This window comes from Stegodyphus dumicola, chromosome 8 (genome assembly GCF_044657685.1).
Source record: "Stegodyphus dumicola isolate Sdum_Otavi_A_Nest chromosome 8, ASM4465768v1".
NCBI lineage: Eukaryota > Metazoa > Arthropoda > Arachnida > Araneae > Eresidae > Stegodyphus > Stegodyphus dumicola.
In genome coordinates this window covers 40,007,717-40,027,952 of record NC_140775.1, presented here as the reverse complement: position 1 = coordinate 40,027,952, position 20,236 = coordinate 40,007,717, and the positions used below count along the sequence as shown (strand labels likewise).

Here is a 20,236-nt window from a genome sequence, read left to right as displayed (position 1 = left end):
TCTTAAGTGCTGAATAACGCAGTTGACTTAATATATATTCGGCCTAACATTTTTCATTTCATTTTACCAATGTTTTTAATAAGTTACATTCTTATATTAGTTACTTTTTTCATTTACTGCATTGAATAGAATCTATTTGTTCTTAACATTCTATTATTATGTTTGTACTTGTTTTTTGTTATATATTTTATATTTAACTCATCTAATCTGATTAGAAATTAATACTGGTATTATTCATCGTTAAAAAAAAAAAAAAAAATTGGCTCTCTACGTATAGAAAGCATTTTCATTCAATTATCTCTGTACTACGACATTTCTCAGGAGTGCGTGCAACTTATCACAGTATAACTGTTCACAATTTATAATAGTAATTCCCTCATAGTCAGCTTCCAGCATGGCTCAAACTACACGTCCTTCGAGCCCAGTGTCCGTCAACTCGGAAAGTATGCTTTTACCACCGGAAAAAGCAGCAACAGTACGCCAAGAACCGCATATAAGAGCCGTAAATCTTTATCATGCATGTCTAGATCTAGCCAGTACTAGACGAGGCAGAAAACGCATCATCCCACCAGGAATGTTCACAAAGCTTAAAAAGATGCTCGATGAGCTCTGAGATATTGCTACAAGTAATGGGATTGTGGTGATGGCGATAAGGAGCGCGCCTTGCGATAAGTGTGGCAACCCTAGAGGAGAAGTTTCTTACGAGTAGCGAGCAGAGCGAAACAGGCAGGCTGTCGGGCAGTGTGCGCGATGTTCCTAAATAAAGCTTAATTTTTATTGTGCACTATGTCTTGTTAATATTATATTAATGCAGTAAGAACATAATCTGTGATACGGAATTCGAGGATTGGTGGTAAAACATAACCGGAAATTACCATAATGGTAACCTGGACTGTGTTAAATCGTATGAACAGTTCTCAAGCACTTTCGGTTTTGACTACAAGCCATCACTCAAGATCTCCAAACCAGAAGTAATGGATTACATCGATTTTCATCCTCCGGATCACAGATGAGTAGTAATTATAGATCATTTTATAATTCTGTTTTCTACTTATCATTTAATTTAATTTTCTTTAGTTAAATTTTTGCTTTTATTTTGGCTTAAAAACCTTGCACAATGTCTGGTGTTCATGCCGTCCAAATTCCGGTTTATAACCGATCAGACCCATCTTTGAAATGAAATCATGAAAGTACCTTTGCTCTTGCCACCCCCAAACCTATCACAGAATCCATTACTAAATATAATTATGTAGTTGCTCATCTTCCTCCAGATATTGCATCAATAGTACGGGATTTACTTATGAAACCAGACCCTATTGATCCATATACAAAGCTTAAAACTGAGTTAATAAATCGTTCAGGAGAATCTTCTCAGCAAGAAATTCGCCAATTATTATCTGGAGAAGAATTAGGTTCTCGAAAACCTTCCGATTTGCTTAGAAATATGAAACGTCGAGCAGAATCTTTAAATGTTCCTGATAACTTAATGTTAGAATTATTCCTTCAACATTTGCCTTCGACTGTTCAGTCTATTTTGGCAGCGGTTTCCAATTTAACTGTAGATAAAGCTGCAGAAATTGCCGACAGAATTTTAGAAGTAAATCCAACCCCAGGGACTTGTGCCGTTTCTCGCACAGTCGATCAGTCTCTTGAGGATAAATTATTTAAACAAATAGAAAAATTAAACAAACGTATTGATCGCATTTCTCTTTCTCGTGGTCGCTCGCCAAATCGCGGAGATCGCAATAAGGAAAGAAGCAATTCCAAAAGGAGAGATTATTCTGTTTGCTGGTATCATAGACGTTTTGGGAAAAAGTGTAGAGATGACAAATGTACAAAACCTTGTTCATGGCAGGGAAACGAAACCAGCAAAGAATAGAGGCGACTTATTCTTTTCCTCAAGTTTCACGTCGCCTGTTCGTTCGTGACCGTAGAACAAACCTTTCATTCTTGGCCGATACCGGCTCTGACGTGTCCTTACTTCCAGCAAATAATTCTCAAAAACGGAATTCGTCCCAACAAACACTTTTCGCTGCTAATTCTTCTACTATTCATGTTTATGGTCAAAAAACACTTTCTTTGGATTTCAAATTAAGACGACAGTTTACATGGACTTTTCTTATAGCAAATGTTAGTACACCCATTCTTGGAGCAGATTTTCTCCATTTCTTTGAATTGGTGCCTGATCTCAGAAACAAATGTCTCAAAGATTTAAAAACGCATTTTAAAACCGTCGGTTGCGTGAAAAATGCAAGCATTTATTCAGTAAAAACTGTATTTAGTGATACACCATATCACAAAATTTTAAAAGAATTTCCTTCAGTTACTAGATTACCAGATCCTAACCAACCTGTTAAACATAACACCGTTCATTATATCATAACTAAAGGTCCACCTGTGGTTGCAAAACCTCGTCGGTTAGCTCCAGATCGCTTAAAAATAGCAAAACAAGAATTTCAAACTATGATGCAATTGGGGCATTTGAGACCTTCGAGCAGCAATTATGCATCCCCACTTCACATGGTTCCAAAAAAGGGAAGTCTGGAATGGAGACCTGTAGGAGATTATCGAGCATTGAACGCTCAAACAATAAAAGACAAATACCCTATTCCATGTTTAGCTGATTTTACTGCTGCATTGCACGGTACTAAAATTTTTAGTCATGTCGACCTGATTAAGGCATACCATCAAATACCAATTAACCCAGCCGACATCCACAAAACCGCCATATGCACACCATTCGGTTTATTCGAAAGTATCCGTATGCAATTCGGCTTATGCAATGCATCCGCGACTTTTCAACGTTTTATAGATGAAGTCACGTGGGATTTAGAAGGTGTTTACGCTTTCGTCGATGACTTGCTCATAGCCTCTAAAGATTCTGAGGAACATTGCAGGCATTTGAAAGCTTTATTTTCCAAACTTCAGGAATATGGACTTTGCATAAATGTTTCAAAATGCACCTTTGGTCAAACATCTATTGATTTCTTAGGTTTTCACCTTAGTGAAAACGGAATTGAACCTCTTCCTGACAAAGTCAAAATGTATTTTAGATTTTCCTCAACCTACCACTCTCACTCAGCTTCGCCGATTTTTAGGCATGTTTAACTTTTACAGATGTTTCATACCTAAAGCAGCACATATTCTTTCTCCTTTAATAAAATTGTCAGAAGGCTATATTAATAAAAAGAAACTTCGTTCTCGTGTTCAGGATTCATCCCCACAATTAAATTGGAACGAGAATGCTGAACAAGCCTTTATTGCTGCCAAAAATGCCATTGCTCAGGCTACCCTTTTGAGACACCCTATTCCCGGAGCCCAGCTAAGCATCTGGGTAGATGCCTCAGACGTCGCAATAGGCGGCACACTTATGCAGTTGTCTCAACAAACATGGGAACCTATAGCATTTTTCTCTATGAAACTCAGTAAAAGTCAACAGAAATGGTCCGCGTATGATAGGGAATTATTTTCTATTTATTCTGCAAAAAAAAAATACCCGACAGCACGGATACTCTGAGATAATTTCATAACCTATGTTGTTCCTTTGAATAGCCATTAAAGGTACTGGGGGGAAACTCTGTGGTGATGGCGATAAGGAGCGCGCCTTGCGCCCTCCGATAAGTGTGGCAACCCTAGAGGAGAAGTTTCTTACGAGTAGCGAGCAGAGCAAAACAGGCAGGCTGTCGGGCAGTGTGCGCGATGTTCCTAAATAAAGCTTAATTTTTATTGTGCACTATGTCTTGTTAATATTATATTAATGCAGTAAGAACATAATCTGTGATATGGAACCACGAGGATTGGTGGTAAAAACATAACCGGAAATCTCCATAGGATCAGTAACGTAAGCGACGTTCCGTTTCCGATAGGTATTCCGCATCCCTCCCACGCCATCACATGTCAGTGCGATGATTCCACCACAGACTTAATTAATACAGAAACAATGCCGTCATTATTAGAGGATAATAATGTTCCTAAAATTTCATATGCTGATGCTGTAGCAAAGGTACCAAGAAAAAATAACCCAACTATTTTGCTATACCCAAAGCAAGAGCTAAAATGCCATATTACAGAGAAACTAAATCAGATCCTTCCCCTCAAAGAAATAAATGCCAATATTGATTATATAGCAAATATTAAGAATGGAGGCATCACGATCAGCAGCACTTCAAAGGAAGAACTCAACAAGATTACTAACGCCATAAACGTTTCCGAAGAAGCAAATAACTTGATAGAAATAAAAACACCAAGGGTTAAAAAACCGAAAATCTCAATCAATAATATCCCGAATACGTTACCACCAAAATTAGTTCTCGAAGAACTAGTTGACCAACTAAGGATTGATAAAGAGGAGATTTCACCTCTCTTTTACACAAAAGGCAAAAACCCCAACACCATTAAGTGGGTTCTCGAATGCTCCCCTCGTACTCTATCAAAATGTATTGAACGTAGGAAAATTATAATTAATTGGAGCATTCTCCCAATCGCAGAATTCTACGGAGTGAGGAGATGCTACAGATGCCAAGATTTCTCACATTCTGGTAGTGCATGCAAATTTAGGACCTATTGCGCTTTCTGTGACGGACCTCACTCCATAAGGAATTGCAAAGAAGATGTACCGGATTGTATCAACTGTAAACTGTTCAACTGCACATATGGAACCTACATCAATACTTCACATGCTGCATTCTCCCCCAAATGCCCATTATATCAGAGGGAAATCTCAAAAATTAAAGCTGCTGCAGTTTACACATCAAAGCAAGAAGAATAGTTAGCTTACTACCTAGTTTCTTTTAAGTTAATTTAAACTTCCCTTTCTGTACATGAATCCATCAAGTACTACCGCCGCCCCTTCAATTCCCCAATCTCAACTGTTTACGATAATTTTACACAATAATTCGCCTCCACAGGACAAGCTTAGAATCCTTCAAATAAACTTAGGCAGAGGAAAAAAGGCGTCAGAACAACTTGGTGAAGTAATTGAAAATAACAATCATGATGTAATTTGCATTACTGAGCCGTATTGCATAAAAGGTGAAGTTAGATGCCTTCCCCTTCACTGGCAAATATTTCAATCTACCGAAAAGGATCCTCTAGTTAACCCACGTGTCAGTATTATAGTCACCAATACCAAATGGTCCCCTACAATTATATTAAGCCATAGAGATGTGATGACGATAAGTATTAACTGTAAATCAGAACAGCTATTAATTACTTCCATTTACTGCTCACCACGAGAGGATATGGGGCCGAATCTCCACACATTAGAAAATATCTTTAGTAATCTCAGAAGATCACAGCACGTGATTACAGGTGACTTCAATGCTCACCATCAAATGTGGCATTACAATAATACAGATAATAGAGGACATACACTAGCTGACTTTATTGCTACACACAATCTGTATATACATAACCTCTCTTCAGACACTCCTACATTTGAAACAACAAATGGTAAAGGATGGACGGACTTGACACTGTGAACATTGAGTATCTCCAATAGAATACAAGAATGGAAAGTTCTTGATGATCCAAGCCACTCAGATCATAACTACATCTCATTTGAATTATCAGAAGAAATCCCCGACCTCAAATTAAGAAGATTTTCAATCTCAAAGCAAAAAGCAAGGCAATTTGGAAGAAAAATCTCCACATGTCTTCAGTATGCGGAGAAACTTATAGATAAATGCACATCACCCGATGCAGTCCATGATTTAATGGAAACAATTATCAAAACAATACAGGAGACAGCGACCAACACATTTAAACTCCGTAACAACAACAAGATTACGAAGACTAACTGGTGGACAAAGGAATTAAGACGTGAAAAGCAACATACAAGGGCCCTTCGTAGAAAAATGAAAAGTGCTCCGGAAGGGTTGAAAATGGAAATATGGATAAAATACAAGCAACAATTAGCAAATTACAAAAAGAAAATAACTGAAGCAAAATTATGCAGCTGGAAGAATTACTGCTGTAGTAATAAAGATACATACGGCCAGCTGTATAAAATGGCTACAAGTAAAGTTTTTAGTCCCGCACATATCGGTTTCGAGAGATCAACTCTCACGTAACAGCCAGCTTGGTAATGTCACTGAAAAGATTCTCAACAATATTCTACATGTTGTTTTCCTAAAAGATAATGCAGAAGACGATGGCCACTCACATTCCGACATTAGATACAATAATACCGCTCCAAATACTCCAGATGATGTGGAATTCCACTCACAAGAAATTTCAAAAATTATTAAGTATCTTCCGAATAATAAAGCTCCGAGACCTGACGGATTAGACAACTGGATTATTAAGATAATTCACCATGCAATGCCTTTTCTGTTCCACAAACTACTAAACCTCTGCCTCAAATTTTATGTCTTCCCGAATTGTCTCAAACAGGGACAAACAATACTATTCAAGAAAAATAATAAAGATCCTAGGGATCCGGAAGCCTTCAGACCAATCAACCTCTTACCTGGAATAGGTAAACTTCTGGAACGTGCAATCGCGGGCAGATTACGCCACCACTTAGAGAAAAACGAAACCATAAGCCCCAACCAATACGGCTTCAGACCTCTCAAATCTACATCACATGCGATAGTAGAACTTCAAGAGCAGATCCGTAGGAATAAATCTTCAGCTCTCCATACAGCAGTACTCTGCATGGATCTCAAAAATGCATTTGACTCCATGTGGTGGCCTGGTATCCTTGAAGCCTTGCGCAACATTAAATGCCCTCGGAACATATTCAAGCTAATGAATAGTTTCCTAACAAACAGAGCAACGATAATCATCAACAACAACGGTATAGTAGAAAGAAGAATAACGAGGGGCTGTCCACAGGGCTCTTGTCTAAGTGCAGATCTGTGGAACATCACCTTCAATTATATCACCTCCTACAAGTGACCGGACCATACAAAGCTCATCGCCTTTGCCGACGATGTGGCCTTTGTAACAAATGGGCATTCAAGAAACATACTAGAAAAGAATAGTAACGAGACTCTCTCCATATTCCATTCCCTCTGCACCAATCAAAAACTAATAATTTCAGAGCCCAAATCACATATTATTTTATTTCCAAAACCGGGCAAATCGCTACAAAGGCTACCTTGCATTAAAATCAATAATAGAAGAATCAAGATCTCAAAAGAAATCAAATTCCTTGGATTGAAAATTGACCAAAAGTTTTCTTGGATCCCACACCTCATGGAAATTTGGAAGAAGACCCAAACTATTTCTAGAGCCCTCGCAAGGATGCAAGGCACAACGTGGGGCCTCAAGTGGAGGATGCAAAACATTCTCTATAATACCGTGATCGAAAAAATAATCCTCTACGGAGCATCAGCATGGACTCACCCTATGACAGTGAAAAAGAAAAGACTCTTAGCTTTGATCCAACGCCCCTTCCTCTTACAAATAGCAAAAGCATACAGAACTACCTCAACGGCAGCTCTCTGTGTATTAACAGGAATCCCACCCCTCCACCTGAAAGCAAAAGAAGATGCAGACTTAGCCACGTTATTCCACCTCAAGAAAAACATAGAGGTAGAAGATCAAAACCTGTGTCCCCTTGATTTTGAACAGCCACGAAATCCTTACCTAAGACACCCTGCAGTACGTGCAAAACTCAGAATATCTACAAAAGAAGACACCCTCAGTGTACCTTTATTTCCAGTCATGTACACAGATGGGTCAAAGTTAAACGAAGAAGTAGGATGCGCGTTCTTTGCACTCCTCTCAGAACAAGAAACAACAGAATGGAAAGTACACCTAAGGAACAACAACAGCGTTTTCCAAGCTGAGCTTTCAGCCATAAAACACGCTATTCTATGGTCTCATCAAAAGCATCTAACATATGTTACCATCTACAGTGATAGCCAAGCGGCAATTAAAGCTGTCAATGATGCAAGAAACAAATCATCAATAGTGCAAGATATCTACGATTTATTATCATAGTGCAAGAGAACATCTATAAAAATAAAGTGGGTAAAAGCGCATGCTGGACAAGCCCAAAATGAAAGGGCAGATGCGCTTGCTAAAAATGCAGCTCAAGGCTCATCTCTACCTCTAATCAATGTCCCATTCCCTAAATCGTATGTGAAACATATGTTGAAAAAAATTACATTAAAAAAATGGCAAACTGAATGGGAAAATGCAGAAGTAGGTAGAAGGCTTTTCAACTTCTACAAGAAACCCACATATGATCCAATCTCTTATAACTTCTTCATCAACATATTCTTATCTGGACATGGTCCTTTCCCCACATACTACTTTGCACGAAATTTGAGCGAATCAGACAAGTGCGTATGTGGGGAAAAGGGAGACCCAGAGCACTATATTTTCAAGTGCCAGCTCACAAAAGAGCTACACTGCAAAGGAAGATCACAAATTACGCCTGAGTACATTAAATGCATGCTAATGATACCTCAATTACAACAAAAGGTTTCCTTGATAATGAAGAAACTTTTTGCATATAAAAGAGAAGACATATGTCAAGATGCTATCACATCTGTATAAATACCTCTTATTCTACAACTTGCAAAAATAATGCAAGATTTCAGAAATATTGCAAGTGTCTGAAACAGGCTAAATATGGTATAAATAGTTTTTATAAAATAGTTACATTAAGAATTTGGACTGTATTAGTGTAATAATTAAATCATTAATTAAAAAATAATGTAAATAATATACGACTCTATTAGATATATTAGTGTAAATGTAAGTATTATGTGATTTTCTAATGTATATTTTCTGTATTTATGATACATTAATTTACAAAAATAATAATGTAAGACTTCAGTGCTGATGCATTTGTGTGTAACAAGTTAAAAAAAATGAAAGGAAATGTATTAATAAGAGAATTCGCCTTAGTAATTCAACTAAGTATGATAAAATGCACCAAAAAAAAAAAAAAAAAATCTTCAATTAGCTCCTTAAAATGATGTTTATTTTAATTCGATGTAACTAGATATACTAATGTAAATATATTGTTTGTATGAAGTACAATGTACAATGAAAGTTTGTATGTATGTTCGAAGTAATTATGTTATTTCAATCTGCCATAATCCAACTTTTGTTGATAGGTTAATTTCTTTGCAATAATTGTATACTATGTCTTTGTAATTGTATATTCAATACGTAAGTCTAATATTAATGTAAAATTACTATGTAAATGTCTTGGTAGGCTAGCATCCAATGCGGGCCAACTAAAAGCCCAGCGGGGTACAGTAGTGCGGCGGAGCAACACCTGTAAAAGTCACTGACGAAGTTCTGGTGCTCCGTCCACTCTTCCCTGTTCCTGTCTCATTGGGACTTCGGCGATTTTTCCAGATATTAGATCATTTTAAATCTACTAAGATGGCATGTAGAAATTATAAAATTGAAAATATGAAATCGTGATTTATGAAATAATGAAGCATTTATGATTTAAAGGGTATCAAAATTTACAAAAGAAAAGAGCTTAACATTTATATGTTTACTTTATTAAACATTTCTTTCAATGTGAGTTGTTTGATTTGTTTTCTCTGCTAATACTTTAGACTAATACTATAGACATATAATTTCTTGTTCAGTTATTAAGTTCCATTGTTCAAGTCCTGTAATTGCTGTGTCGAGAATTCCGAATAACTTGTCAATCAAAATTTTTTCTCATTCAGTAACCTCTCTGTTACTTTCTTCACTATCGGTAGCTGTATTTTCTGGATTTAGAACCATACTACAGATTTCGCCCTCCGTTAATTGATTGATGATTGGGCATTGTCATAGCAATGAAAAACTTCTGTTTAACTTCGCTAAATTCTGCCGCCTGGTGCGGCCATGCGAGCTCTGGCGCTGGTTCTGGCTTTATGTGAATAACAAATCAGTTATTCTTAATTCAAATAGCATTAAATATAATCATTTGTCCTATGAGTATCATTAACAAAATCTATTTTTAGCATAAGGAAAGAAAATTCTGCTAAATCTCCCCTTGTCAACATTTTAGCGCATTAAACTTAAATCTCTAATTGGATAATACTCTGTTATTTGGCGTCGCTGCATGATTCATCACTCAAGTTGTCATCCGTTGATACACATGCAGTGATGAAAGCAAAATACAATAAATAATGATTCGCGATTTCAGCATCAAGGATATAAAATATTAGTTGGTGTAAAATTAACAAATGTTTCAGTTTGAGATTATGCCAAGCAGATACGCAGCTATGGAGTCAAGTTACTAATCACACAAATTTATGCTAAAATAATTATTTCTTCAATAATGAGATATTTTATTTAGCGCCAAACTGAGATTAAGAATCGGGATTTCCGGCATGTTTTTTTATGATGAGGGAAAAAATCTAATGTGCGTGCGTAAAGCATACCCCTTCCCTTCAAAAAAGCCCTAAAAAATTGGTTGGTGCTGGTTTTGAGGTCCGGATTTTAGATCATTCCAGATATTGGATGTCCGGATCTTTCAAAATATAACTTACCAGTATGGATTCACTCTTTTAAAATAATTCTACTTTAATTAAACTTAGGAGATAATATAATCAATTAATCAATATTGCCTATAGAGTACCTATGTGCTGTTGGGCATTATCGTTCATAATATTATGAGATGATCTGTTCTGTAAAACATTTTCTGAATATAGCAGGGTTCCCTAGTAATATGTTATTCAATTATGTCTGTATGTACTATAAATTTGATTTCTTTTCTTTTACAGATTATGGCCAAATTAAGCCACTGAAGTGTATATACGAATGGGTACAAACTATGAGCCACCCTGTATATTAAATTTTACAAAAGATTAAGATAGTACAAAAAGTGTGGTCGGTTAAAAAATCAGTTAAGAAAAGTGAATATGGATTCTTATTCATAAACACTTCTGTAACATAATGTATAAGCTCAAAAGTTTTCAGCTGAAGTGCAGAATTGCCCACTTATTTGTTTCGCGCTTTTTACAAGAGTAAGAAGAATTGGATTTTTGTCTATTTTCTTTTACTTTGCAAGTGAAAATAAGTCGATGTGTACATGGATAAAGTCAAGGGAGTGCACAATGCCATTTTTGTGCAATTCTGGGATGGAAAACAGGTTGATGTGTACATGGATAGAGAGTATGTGCAATTCTTAAAAACGCGCCAAGCAGTGGGCGATTCTGCACTTTTCCTAAGTTTTCTAATGCAACCAATAATAATAAAAGCAACAGAACCTCTATTACGCTGATCGTAAGTCGACCCGAAACTGCTGATGCAATTGTATTGCCTGACAACTGTTGCTGCAATGCTATAGCCGCCTGCTCATCTAAAGCCAACTGCTGCTCAGCCGTAATAGGTGTAACTCGTAAAAAATCTGATGGGAGTTCTCCAAGCATCACCTGTATATAAACAAATTACTAAACAAAAAACAGTTTACTTCGTGATGACAACATTTAAATAGAAGCAACTCATAAGACATACATAAAAAAATCACCGTATACTAGGATTTTACCAAAAAGAATGTATAGAGATATAGATAGGTATATATAACCTGTTTTCTTCTTGCTTCCCTTTTATCTTCTGGATGATTATCAACTGAATTACAAGAAGCCATATTATTACACTAACCTTTAGTGAAGACAAACAAGCCGCATAACCATGTTTACTTTCAGTTTGATAACTTAACGGTAATTCGCTTCTTAAGTTATTTACGTAATTTTCATAACCACAGGTGGAATCGTTAATAAATTTCCAGAGCTTCTTTAAAGTAATATGTCATTTCAAATATTTCTAATTGTCATTGTATGTATTTAATTAGATTCGATACGATGTAGTAGAAATTTCAGACAAATACTATCAAAAAGTACTCTTTAGTTAAAGGTAGTTAATGCGTTTTCATCATTTTCCCTTAAATTTATATCCATATTAAAGATGCAAAATTTTCTTTCAATTCTTTTAAACTGTTAGCAGTTAAATAAAAGTGAAAGCTTGAATCATGATGAATATAAAACGCATAAAATGATGATTTGCATAAAATATTGTGCTAGATTAATATTTTTTCATTCTAAAAAGTTGTGAGATTTTACAGATAGATTACAGTTTTAAATAAATTTACGCAGCTATTATGAATAAAGTGGATATTGTTTAGGAGTAAGCTAACGGCAACAAAGAACTAAAAGGGAGTTACCCATATTATTCATGTTCTTCGTTTGGCAACGAGAAGAGCGAAAGTTATCATATGACTGTTGTGTTTTATTTCTGTCGAAGGAGTGTTAAAATTGTAAATATTAATATTTTGGTATAAGTTAGAAACCAAAAAAAAAAAAAAAGCAGTCAAAATGTCGCTCAGCGATGCCGATGTTCAGAAACAAGTAAGTTTATTAATTTATATAAATTTCGAATTTATAACACGAGTCGTATTTTTCGTTGAGTATTTTATTTCTCTGATATGTTGCATTTATATAATTAGATTTATTATGTTTCTGATATGCTGTATTTATATAATTAGGTGTATTATCTTTCCAAAATTAGAAAGTATTTTGAAGATTTCCCCAAAATAGCAAAATTTTGCTTTCCTACCAGCATATAACGTTAAGTTCAGCTTAAATTATAAAAATTCACTCTGTATTGAAATACATATTCCAGTTATTCTACAAAATAGCTTTTATATACATACAGCTAGCAATAATTTAAATAAGTAGTAATTTGTGAATGAAGTTGTAGATGCAGCTAACTTTCCTCTTAAAAGGAGATTGTTAGTGAATAAGCATTGTTCTTATTTAGTTAAAAACATTACAAAAAGCATAATTTTAATGGAATCAAATCTCTTTTTTACTTGTATTTACTTGTACGTACTTTTTCACTTTGTATTATTAAAACCAAGTACATTACAATGAAAACCTTTCACATCAACCATTTGTTAAAATAACCACCACTGAAAATGACTAATTTTTCAAAGAAATAATGGTATTGAATATTATAAACAGGTGTGTCCTGTAAGATAACAATCTCCATAAAAGACTAAAATTACTTGAAATAGTGTAGGTTATATTGGACAAGTTTCAGGATAGTGATTTCTCTGAAGTAAATGTATAACTGGATCCTAGCATATGGGATTTTTGCTATGTAAAGAAGAGGAGATGCTCCTGCTATGTAACAGTTTCCAGCGCTACTTTGGTAAACGGACGCATAGGATTTTTGGTGACTTTTTTGGGTGCAATTGTTGGTTTTTACATTCGCCTGCTATCTTAAAAAATGCCGTTAAGCATAGTAAAATATTCTAAACTTTAAAAATATCCAATATGGTTGAAAATAAAGTATTAATTTTTTCTGTAAAACATCGTTTTTCAAGATGGCAGGCGATTGTGAATAAGTACATTTACTACGAATTTAAAGTACTAAAGTAAGATTAAATTATTCCTTTCATAGCAAAGAAATAGAATAAAAACATCACACCAACTTTTAATAATATTAAAATTTTATTTGAATTGAAACACTTCAAAATCAAGTAATTTTATGTAATATAGTTATTAAGGTGTAAAACATCCGTGACAATAAAAAAAAAGCTCAGCCTTTGTTAAAAATAATGTATTAATGGTTTTTATAAAAAATTAAATATAAATATATAAAACAGTACTTACATTTTTGTCAAGTGTCTAATATCTTTTAAGCATATATTGGTAAGTATCACCATTAAAAAAAAAAAAAAAAAAAAAAATGGAATCACAATTTAGATTTAAACAAAAAACATTTGAAAAATGACTCATGTTCTTGTTTAATAGTAATGAATGTAAAACTTCTCAAACTCAAACTTCAAATAAGTAAAACATAGGAATCGTTACATTACTGTATTTGCAACAAATGCATAACTGAAATACATTCGCCGACTGCATAAAATTGCTTCAGGGTCCACCAGTTTGAAACCACTGTTATAGACAATGTTCAAATTATACAAAAATAATAATTTATGATTTAACTTTTCATGGAATAAATACAATTAAACTTATCCTGTTCTATTTGGTTGTTCTCTTTCCAAAATTTAAACAGTTTCATTACGTGAAAAGCCATAGAAGCTCTTGTTACAAATCTTGTTTCCCTGCAGTTATGCAATTGAGGATTATATTCCTCTGTTTACCTACAGAAAAACTATTTTCACACTTAAACAAGAATAAAAATAACCCGCTTAACCTTATTAAGTGAAATTATGTGCATAAAAGAATCTGGAATGTCCAATATAAACTAAACTGGATAATGATTTAGTAGCCTGGAATACATTTTGAAAATGCTGTTGTGGAAATACATGCATATTTTATTTTTTAAAACTTTCATCTTTATCTATGTGATATATATTGCACTTTCGTGATCATTACTGCATTTATATAAAAGAACATGCTTTCAAACATATATAACAATTATTATGGATAATTGTTCAAATTAATGATAAGAACTAAAAAAGAGAAGTATAAAAGTTAGTAATGCTGGAGTTAGATATCATAATATAAAATACTAAGATGACAAAAGTACATAAATTTGCTTATTTACAACAATAACAAATCGTGTACAATTTGTTGTATGTGTATGGTTTACCTTCTCAGAGGCTACACTTTGCCTTACGCAATTTTTGCCAAGCAGAGCTTTTTTCACCAATATTGGACTGAAGAAGGAATTTTTCCAAGTTCCTTGTGATGGCATTTCCCTCTTGGCATCAAAAAATTCCTTCAAGGATTTGGCGATTTTTCGTGATTCAAAATGGCGGTAAAAATTGCGCCAAGTGCCACCTATCTGAGATTTCCCAAAATAATAAACACAGAATTTATGCATATTAAAATATACTATTTTTTAAATTGGAACTACTCTGATATGAGAAACTTCACGCTGCCATATTACTATCTAAATTTTTTGTCTACATTTCGAACTTTTAGCCTAAAATGTCTCCAAAAACGTGGTTTTTGCATATGTAAAAACTACGTTTTCAACATACAATTTAGCTAAAAATCCGAAACAAAAACAAAAATTTAGATAGCAAAAACGTAAAATATCTAATCAAAAATATTTGACAAGAATCCATGTACCCGGCGACATGTTTTAACTTAAAAAAACATCTATGAATGGCACAATGTAGCCAACGAACGAATCTACAAACTACGTACACCTCGCTTTAATAAATTAACATAACAATAAATTTCAAAGAATACCATGTACACAGCATCCTGTTTAAACTTTAAAAAATTCTACGAATTGCACAATTTAGGCAAGGAAGGAATCTACGATCTATGCACTTCTCGCTTTAATAAAATAACATAACAACAATAAATTTCAAAGAATACCATGTACACAGCATCCTGTTTAAACTTTAAAAAAATTCTACGAATTGCACAGTCTAGACACTAAACAACAAAATAAACTAAAATAAATTTCAAACAATTTAAAAAACAACAATAACGACAGAAATTCATACTAAAGAACCAATGAACATAACATTCTACAAAATAAGAACAAGGATAAAATAAAATGCACTTACCATGAATTAATGCGTTTTCGAATAGCAGAAATATAAATTTCATGCCGCCTTTAACATGCCGCCACGTAATCACTATCGTATTTACATGACAGCCAGACACACTATCCAGAAAATTTATACTATGGTTCACAAATAAATAAAATCACAAATCCCTACTTCTATCATGCACTGCCATTAAAAATAATCTCCCAGACCCTCTTTCCACACTTCCAAATACCCACTACCCCTCAACAGGATAGCCACAATGATATTTCCTTTTGCCGAACTTCAATTCAACAACTACCATTTTATCTTTCCCTCCCATCTTCTCAGACACAGAGGCGAATCAACGAGCTCCAGCGAAAGATTTTTCAACGTCAACAGGGTTGCCATAGAACATGCAATCGTGCCAAAAACCAGCGCAGAACACATATCGCCACATTTGGTGAAATTAGGGCGTATATTAGAGTTGTACCTTAAAGGAAAATACCGTCAAACACTACAGTGCTGAAACTATGGTTTATCATAAATCATTGGTCCAGCAATAGGTTTTCATAAGTTGTATCTATCATCATCTGCCGACAAACGTAATTTTTTTTTTTTTATCAAAAACCCGTGCGCCCGTCTCCCAGTAGCACTCAGTTTCTTTCAAAAAGCTTATCGACCAATTAGTCTTTTGCCTTCATGTAGTAAAATTGCTAAATACATCACTCTTCAAGAAATTAAAAAATTTTCTGATAATAGAGGAATCATTATTCCACAACAATATGGATTTTGCAGCAAACACTCCACTGTGCCATCAACTACTCAGAGTAACTGAATGTATCTCATCTGGCCTCCAAAATAAATTCTGCACAGCTGCATTTTTCTTAGATATAGCCAAGGCATTTGACCATGTTTGGCTCGATGGACTCATTTACAAATTAATGATTCTGGGATTCCCAGAATACATCATAACAACGCTCTATTCCTATCTAACCGATAAACACTTTATCGTTCGTATAAATCAAACATACTCCACTAAATGAATAATTAGTGCCGGCACGCCTTAAGGCTCACTCGTCGCTCCTTTTATATTCAATTTGTATACGAACAATAACCCACATATGCATAACACAACACTTGCTATGTATGCGGACGAATTGCATCTTCTAGCTCAGGTATACAACAGTTACAAACCCACATCCACACACTCGAACTCTGGTTTTCCCAGTGGAAAATTAAAGTCAATGTTAATAAAACTGTTGCTATTATGTTTACCAAGAAAAGAAAAATCGAAGGAAACCTCGTGTTTTATAATACCGCCATTCACTGGGCCAAGGAAGTTAAATACCTAGGTGTGATACTTGATCAGCGACTCACTTGGAAGCCCCACACTAAACACATAATAACGAAGTTTTGAGTCAGTAAACAAACACTTCACCCACCTAATCACTCGAAACAGCATTTTAGCTCTAGGCTAAAAATTACTCATTTATAAAGCCATGCTTGTTCCAATAATTACTTATGCCTGCCCAGTTTGGGGCTACATTGTTAAGACTTCAGAACATCACACTTAGGCAAATTACCAACAGCACTTACTACATAAGAAATGAAGCTCTTCACAGTGAAACGAACACACCTCAATTAATTGAGACTATGATGAAAATTGCAAAAAGAGATTCCATGCAAACATTGTTAAAGTTAACAATCCAACGATTCCCTCATTACAGTATAACAACGATCGGTGCAACAGGAGAAGGCCAGGTGCCTTATTAAAAAACTATCACTAATAATAAAAAATAAAATAATTAAAAAAAAAGAAAGAAAATAATAAAAATATTATCTTTTATTTAACTGAATTGTGCATGTATAATTGTTTAACTATTTTTGTCCTTATGCACCTATTAAATTAATGCTTAAAGCACCTTCTCAAAAGAAAAAAATTAAATTTATAGTTGCCTAAATTTTTCTAAGTCCAGCAGGCTTACTTTTAAAATAACTCCCTCCCCCTCATTACTATTCAGCCTTCCCTCAAAATTTGTATGGACTGAAACAGAGCCTTAGCCCTTCCCCTAGCACACATGATCATTCACTTCCAATCAGCCTCCTCCTCACAGCCATACTCCACGCTTTCCTGACTCCATTGAGCCTCGGATCGTCGTCACCACTGTCTGCACGCTACTCTGCTCGTCACTCTGTGGAAGTATTATTATCTCTCAGTACTGCTTCTAGTGCATTTTAAGGTTGATCTTTGGATTATGGTAACTGGGCGATAATTTGGCAACCAACTCTGCTACAGAAACCCTCTTTTTTTTTTCGCCGCCATTTTGTCTTCACGAAGTAGACATGTTTCTTTTCTTTTTATTTACTGAACACTTCTTCCAACAATCTACTAGCCGAATTACACTTATGCTAGAAATTTTATGTAACAAAACTGCTTAATCATGACAAATGTTAACTGCAAAATTGGGAAAAAGTGCGCAATCGCTAACTCCTTGCGCGTTTTTCAGAATAGCACATACACATAAACCATTTACACGTCGACTTATTTTTACTTAAAAAAACATCTCACAATTGCACAAAAATGGCATTGCGCACACTCTTCACTATATCCATGTACACTGCTTTTTTGTCATAAATTAGAAAAATTTCACGAAAATGCATGAAAATTTTGCGAATCTTTAAACTCGGTAAAAAGCACACATATGAAATTACCTGATCGCGAAAAAGTATATACCCTTTCCAAGAATGAACATTTCCACGTGTAGTGTCGCTTCAGTTCCGTTACATTTCTAATTAAATTTAGTTAAATCGGAATGGCAACACCTGCTAGTCTCCGCGAAGAACGAAGTAAACAAACTCAGAGTTTTTGTCACGCGATGCTACGTGCATGTAAAATGTAAATAAATCTTATGAATAAGAATCTATAACTTCGTAAGGAATAAAATATTGGTTCCATTGGAGTCAAAGAAGTGTTATTTTTCTATATTTGCACACCAGACACTTCACTGGTGACCCGGACGTGATCGAATTCTGCAATGGCTGACGAAGACGAAACCGAAATTAAAGCAACAACTGCATCTGTCGCCAAGGTAAGCGTTAAAGTTCCTCCTTTTTGGAAGCCAGATCCTAAAATATGGTTTATTCAACTAGAAGCACAATTTAGAAATGCAAAAATTAGTGCAGATCAAACAAAATATGATTATAAGTTCCATTGAACCTGATATTTTGTCACAGGTATCTGATATTCTGCTAAGTCCACCACAAGATAATAAATATGAGGCAATTAAAAATAGACTAATTTCATTATATGCTGATTCAGAGACTCAAAAAACCCAAAAATTACTGAGTGAGTTAGAACTGGGTGACAAAAAGCCATCTCAATTACTGTGTGAGATGCGTAATTTGGCTGGCGATAAAGTAACAGATACTTTCCTAAAAACATTGTGGCTACAACGTTTACCCGTTAATATGCGTAGCATTATATCTGTTAGTAGTGAAGATTTGTCAAAAGTGGCTACAATGGCCGATAAGATTTGGGAATTAAACCCTGTTACTCCCCAAATAGCTGCTGCATCATCCATAATGGTAAAAACGGAAGTGATTGAAAGTTTACAAAAACAGGTTAGTGAACTTAGCTTACAAGTTTCTGCTTTAAACAAGCAACGCCACAGTCGTCCCTATTGTCGTAACCGATCCAAATCAAGAGATAGGAGTTACAGTGGTAACAGATCTAGTGATATTTGTTACTATCATAAAAAATTCGGTGATAAGTCATTTAAGTGTAAACAACCCTGCAACTACTCATTAACATCACAGACAAATAGTCCGGAAAACCAGCTCCCCGTCTCTCATTGACGACGGAGGGACAAGGGGTGCAGCTGAGTCGTCTTTTCATCAGCGACAAAGAATCGGCTACCCAATTTTTAATAGATACTGGGGCAGAAATTTCTGTCATTCCTCCCTTGCCTGCAGATAAGAAAAACATCTCAAAATTAGAACTCTTTGCTGCAAATGGTACGAAAATTAAAACATATGGCCAAAAATTACACAAGCTTGATCTTGGACTCAGACGATCATTCACATGGCCTTTTGTAATTGCGGACGTAAACAAACCGATAATAGGCATGGATTTTCTTGCAAATTTTAACCTTTTGGTAGATTCTAAAAATCGCAAGTTGATTGATGGTACTACATTCTTAACAACCAATGGAACTCCTTGTTTTCAAAATAACAATAATAATATTCCGATTTTAAATGCCGTAAATGATCCATATAAACGTATCATTAATGACTTTCCGGATTTGTTAAAACTGAATGTAGTTAATAATAAAGTTAAAAATCATAACATCGAACATTATATCGAAACCAGAGGTCCACCAGTTTTCGCTAAAGCCAGGAGACTATCAGCTGAGAAACTTAAAGCGGCTAAAAAGGAGTTTGAATTTATGCTCCAAATGGGTTTATGCAGACCATCCAAAAGTAACTGGTCGAGCCCACTACATCTCGCTATGAAGAAATCAGGTGATTGGAGACCTTGTGGAGACTATCGCGTTAAACAACGTCACGATTCCCGATAGATACCCTCTCCCATTTTTAACAGATTGCAGTTCCATTTTAGCGGGAAAAAGAGTTTTCTCATCCATAGACCTCATTAGAGCGTACCAACAAATTCCTGTTCGCGAAGAAGATATACCGAAAACGGCCATTCTCACTCCCTTTGGCTTATTCGAGTTCCCATTCATGATGTTCGGCCTACAAAATGCGGCTCAAACGTTCCAACGTTTCATGAACAGTGTGTTGAATGGA

At 35.0% G+C, this 20,236-nt stretch overlaps 2 protein-coding genes across 3 annotated transcripts in view; one reads left to right on the top strand and one right to left on the bottom strand.

The window, feature by feature from the left end:
• LOC118205147 (toll-interacting protein-like) overlaps window positions 1-11,906 on the bottom strand; it is a 67,313-nt gene extending 55,407 nt beyond the window's left edge. The window contains exons 1-2 of one of the 2 annotated variants that reach the window (XM_085821757.1): window positions 11,575-11,906; window positions 11,181-11,345 (exon numbers count right to left, since the gene is read on the bottom strand). In XM_085821757.1, coding sequence (XP_085677883.1) covers window positions 11,181-11,342 — 162 coding nt within the window. In that variant the 5' untranslated portion in view covers window positions 11,343-11,345; window positions 11,575-11,906. Of the gene's footprint in view, window positions 1-11,180; window positions 11,346-11,497 lie in introns of both variants that reach the window. The other variant, XM_085821756.1, reaches the window with a different exon arrangement.
• Window positions 11,907-12,157: 251 nt separating this feature from the next.
• Window positions 12,158-20,236, top strand: part of Vha26 (V-type proton ATPase subunit Vha26) — a 49,300-nt gene continuing 41,221 nt past the window's right edge. The window contains exon 1 of the mRNA XM_035357065.2: window positions 12,158-12,317. Coding sequence (XP_035212956.1) covers window positions 12,285-12,317 — 33 coding nt within the window. The 5' untranslated portion in view covers window positions 12,158-12,284. The remainder of the gene's footprint in view (window positions 12,318-20,236) is intronic.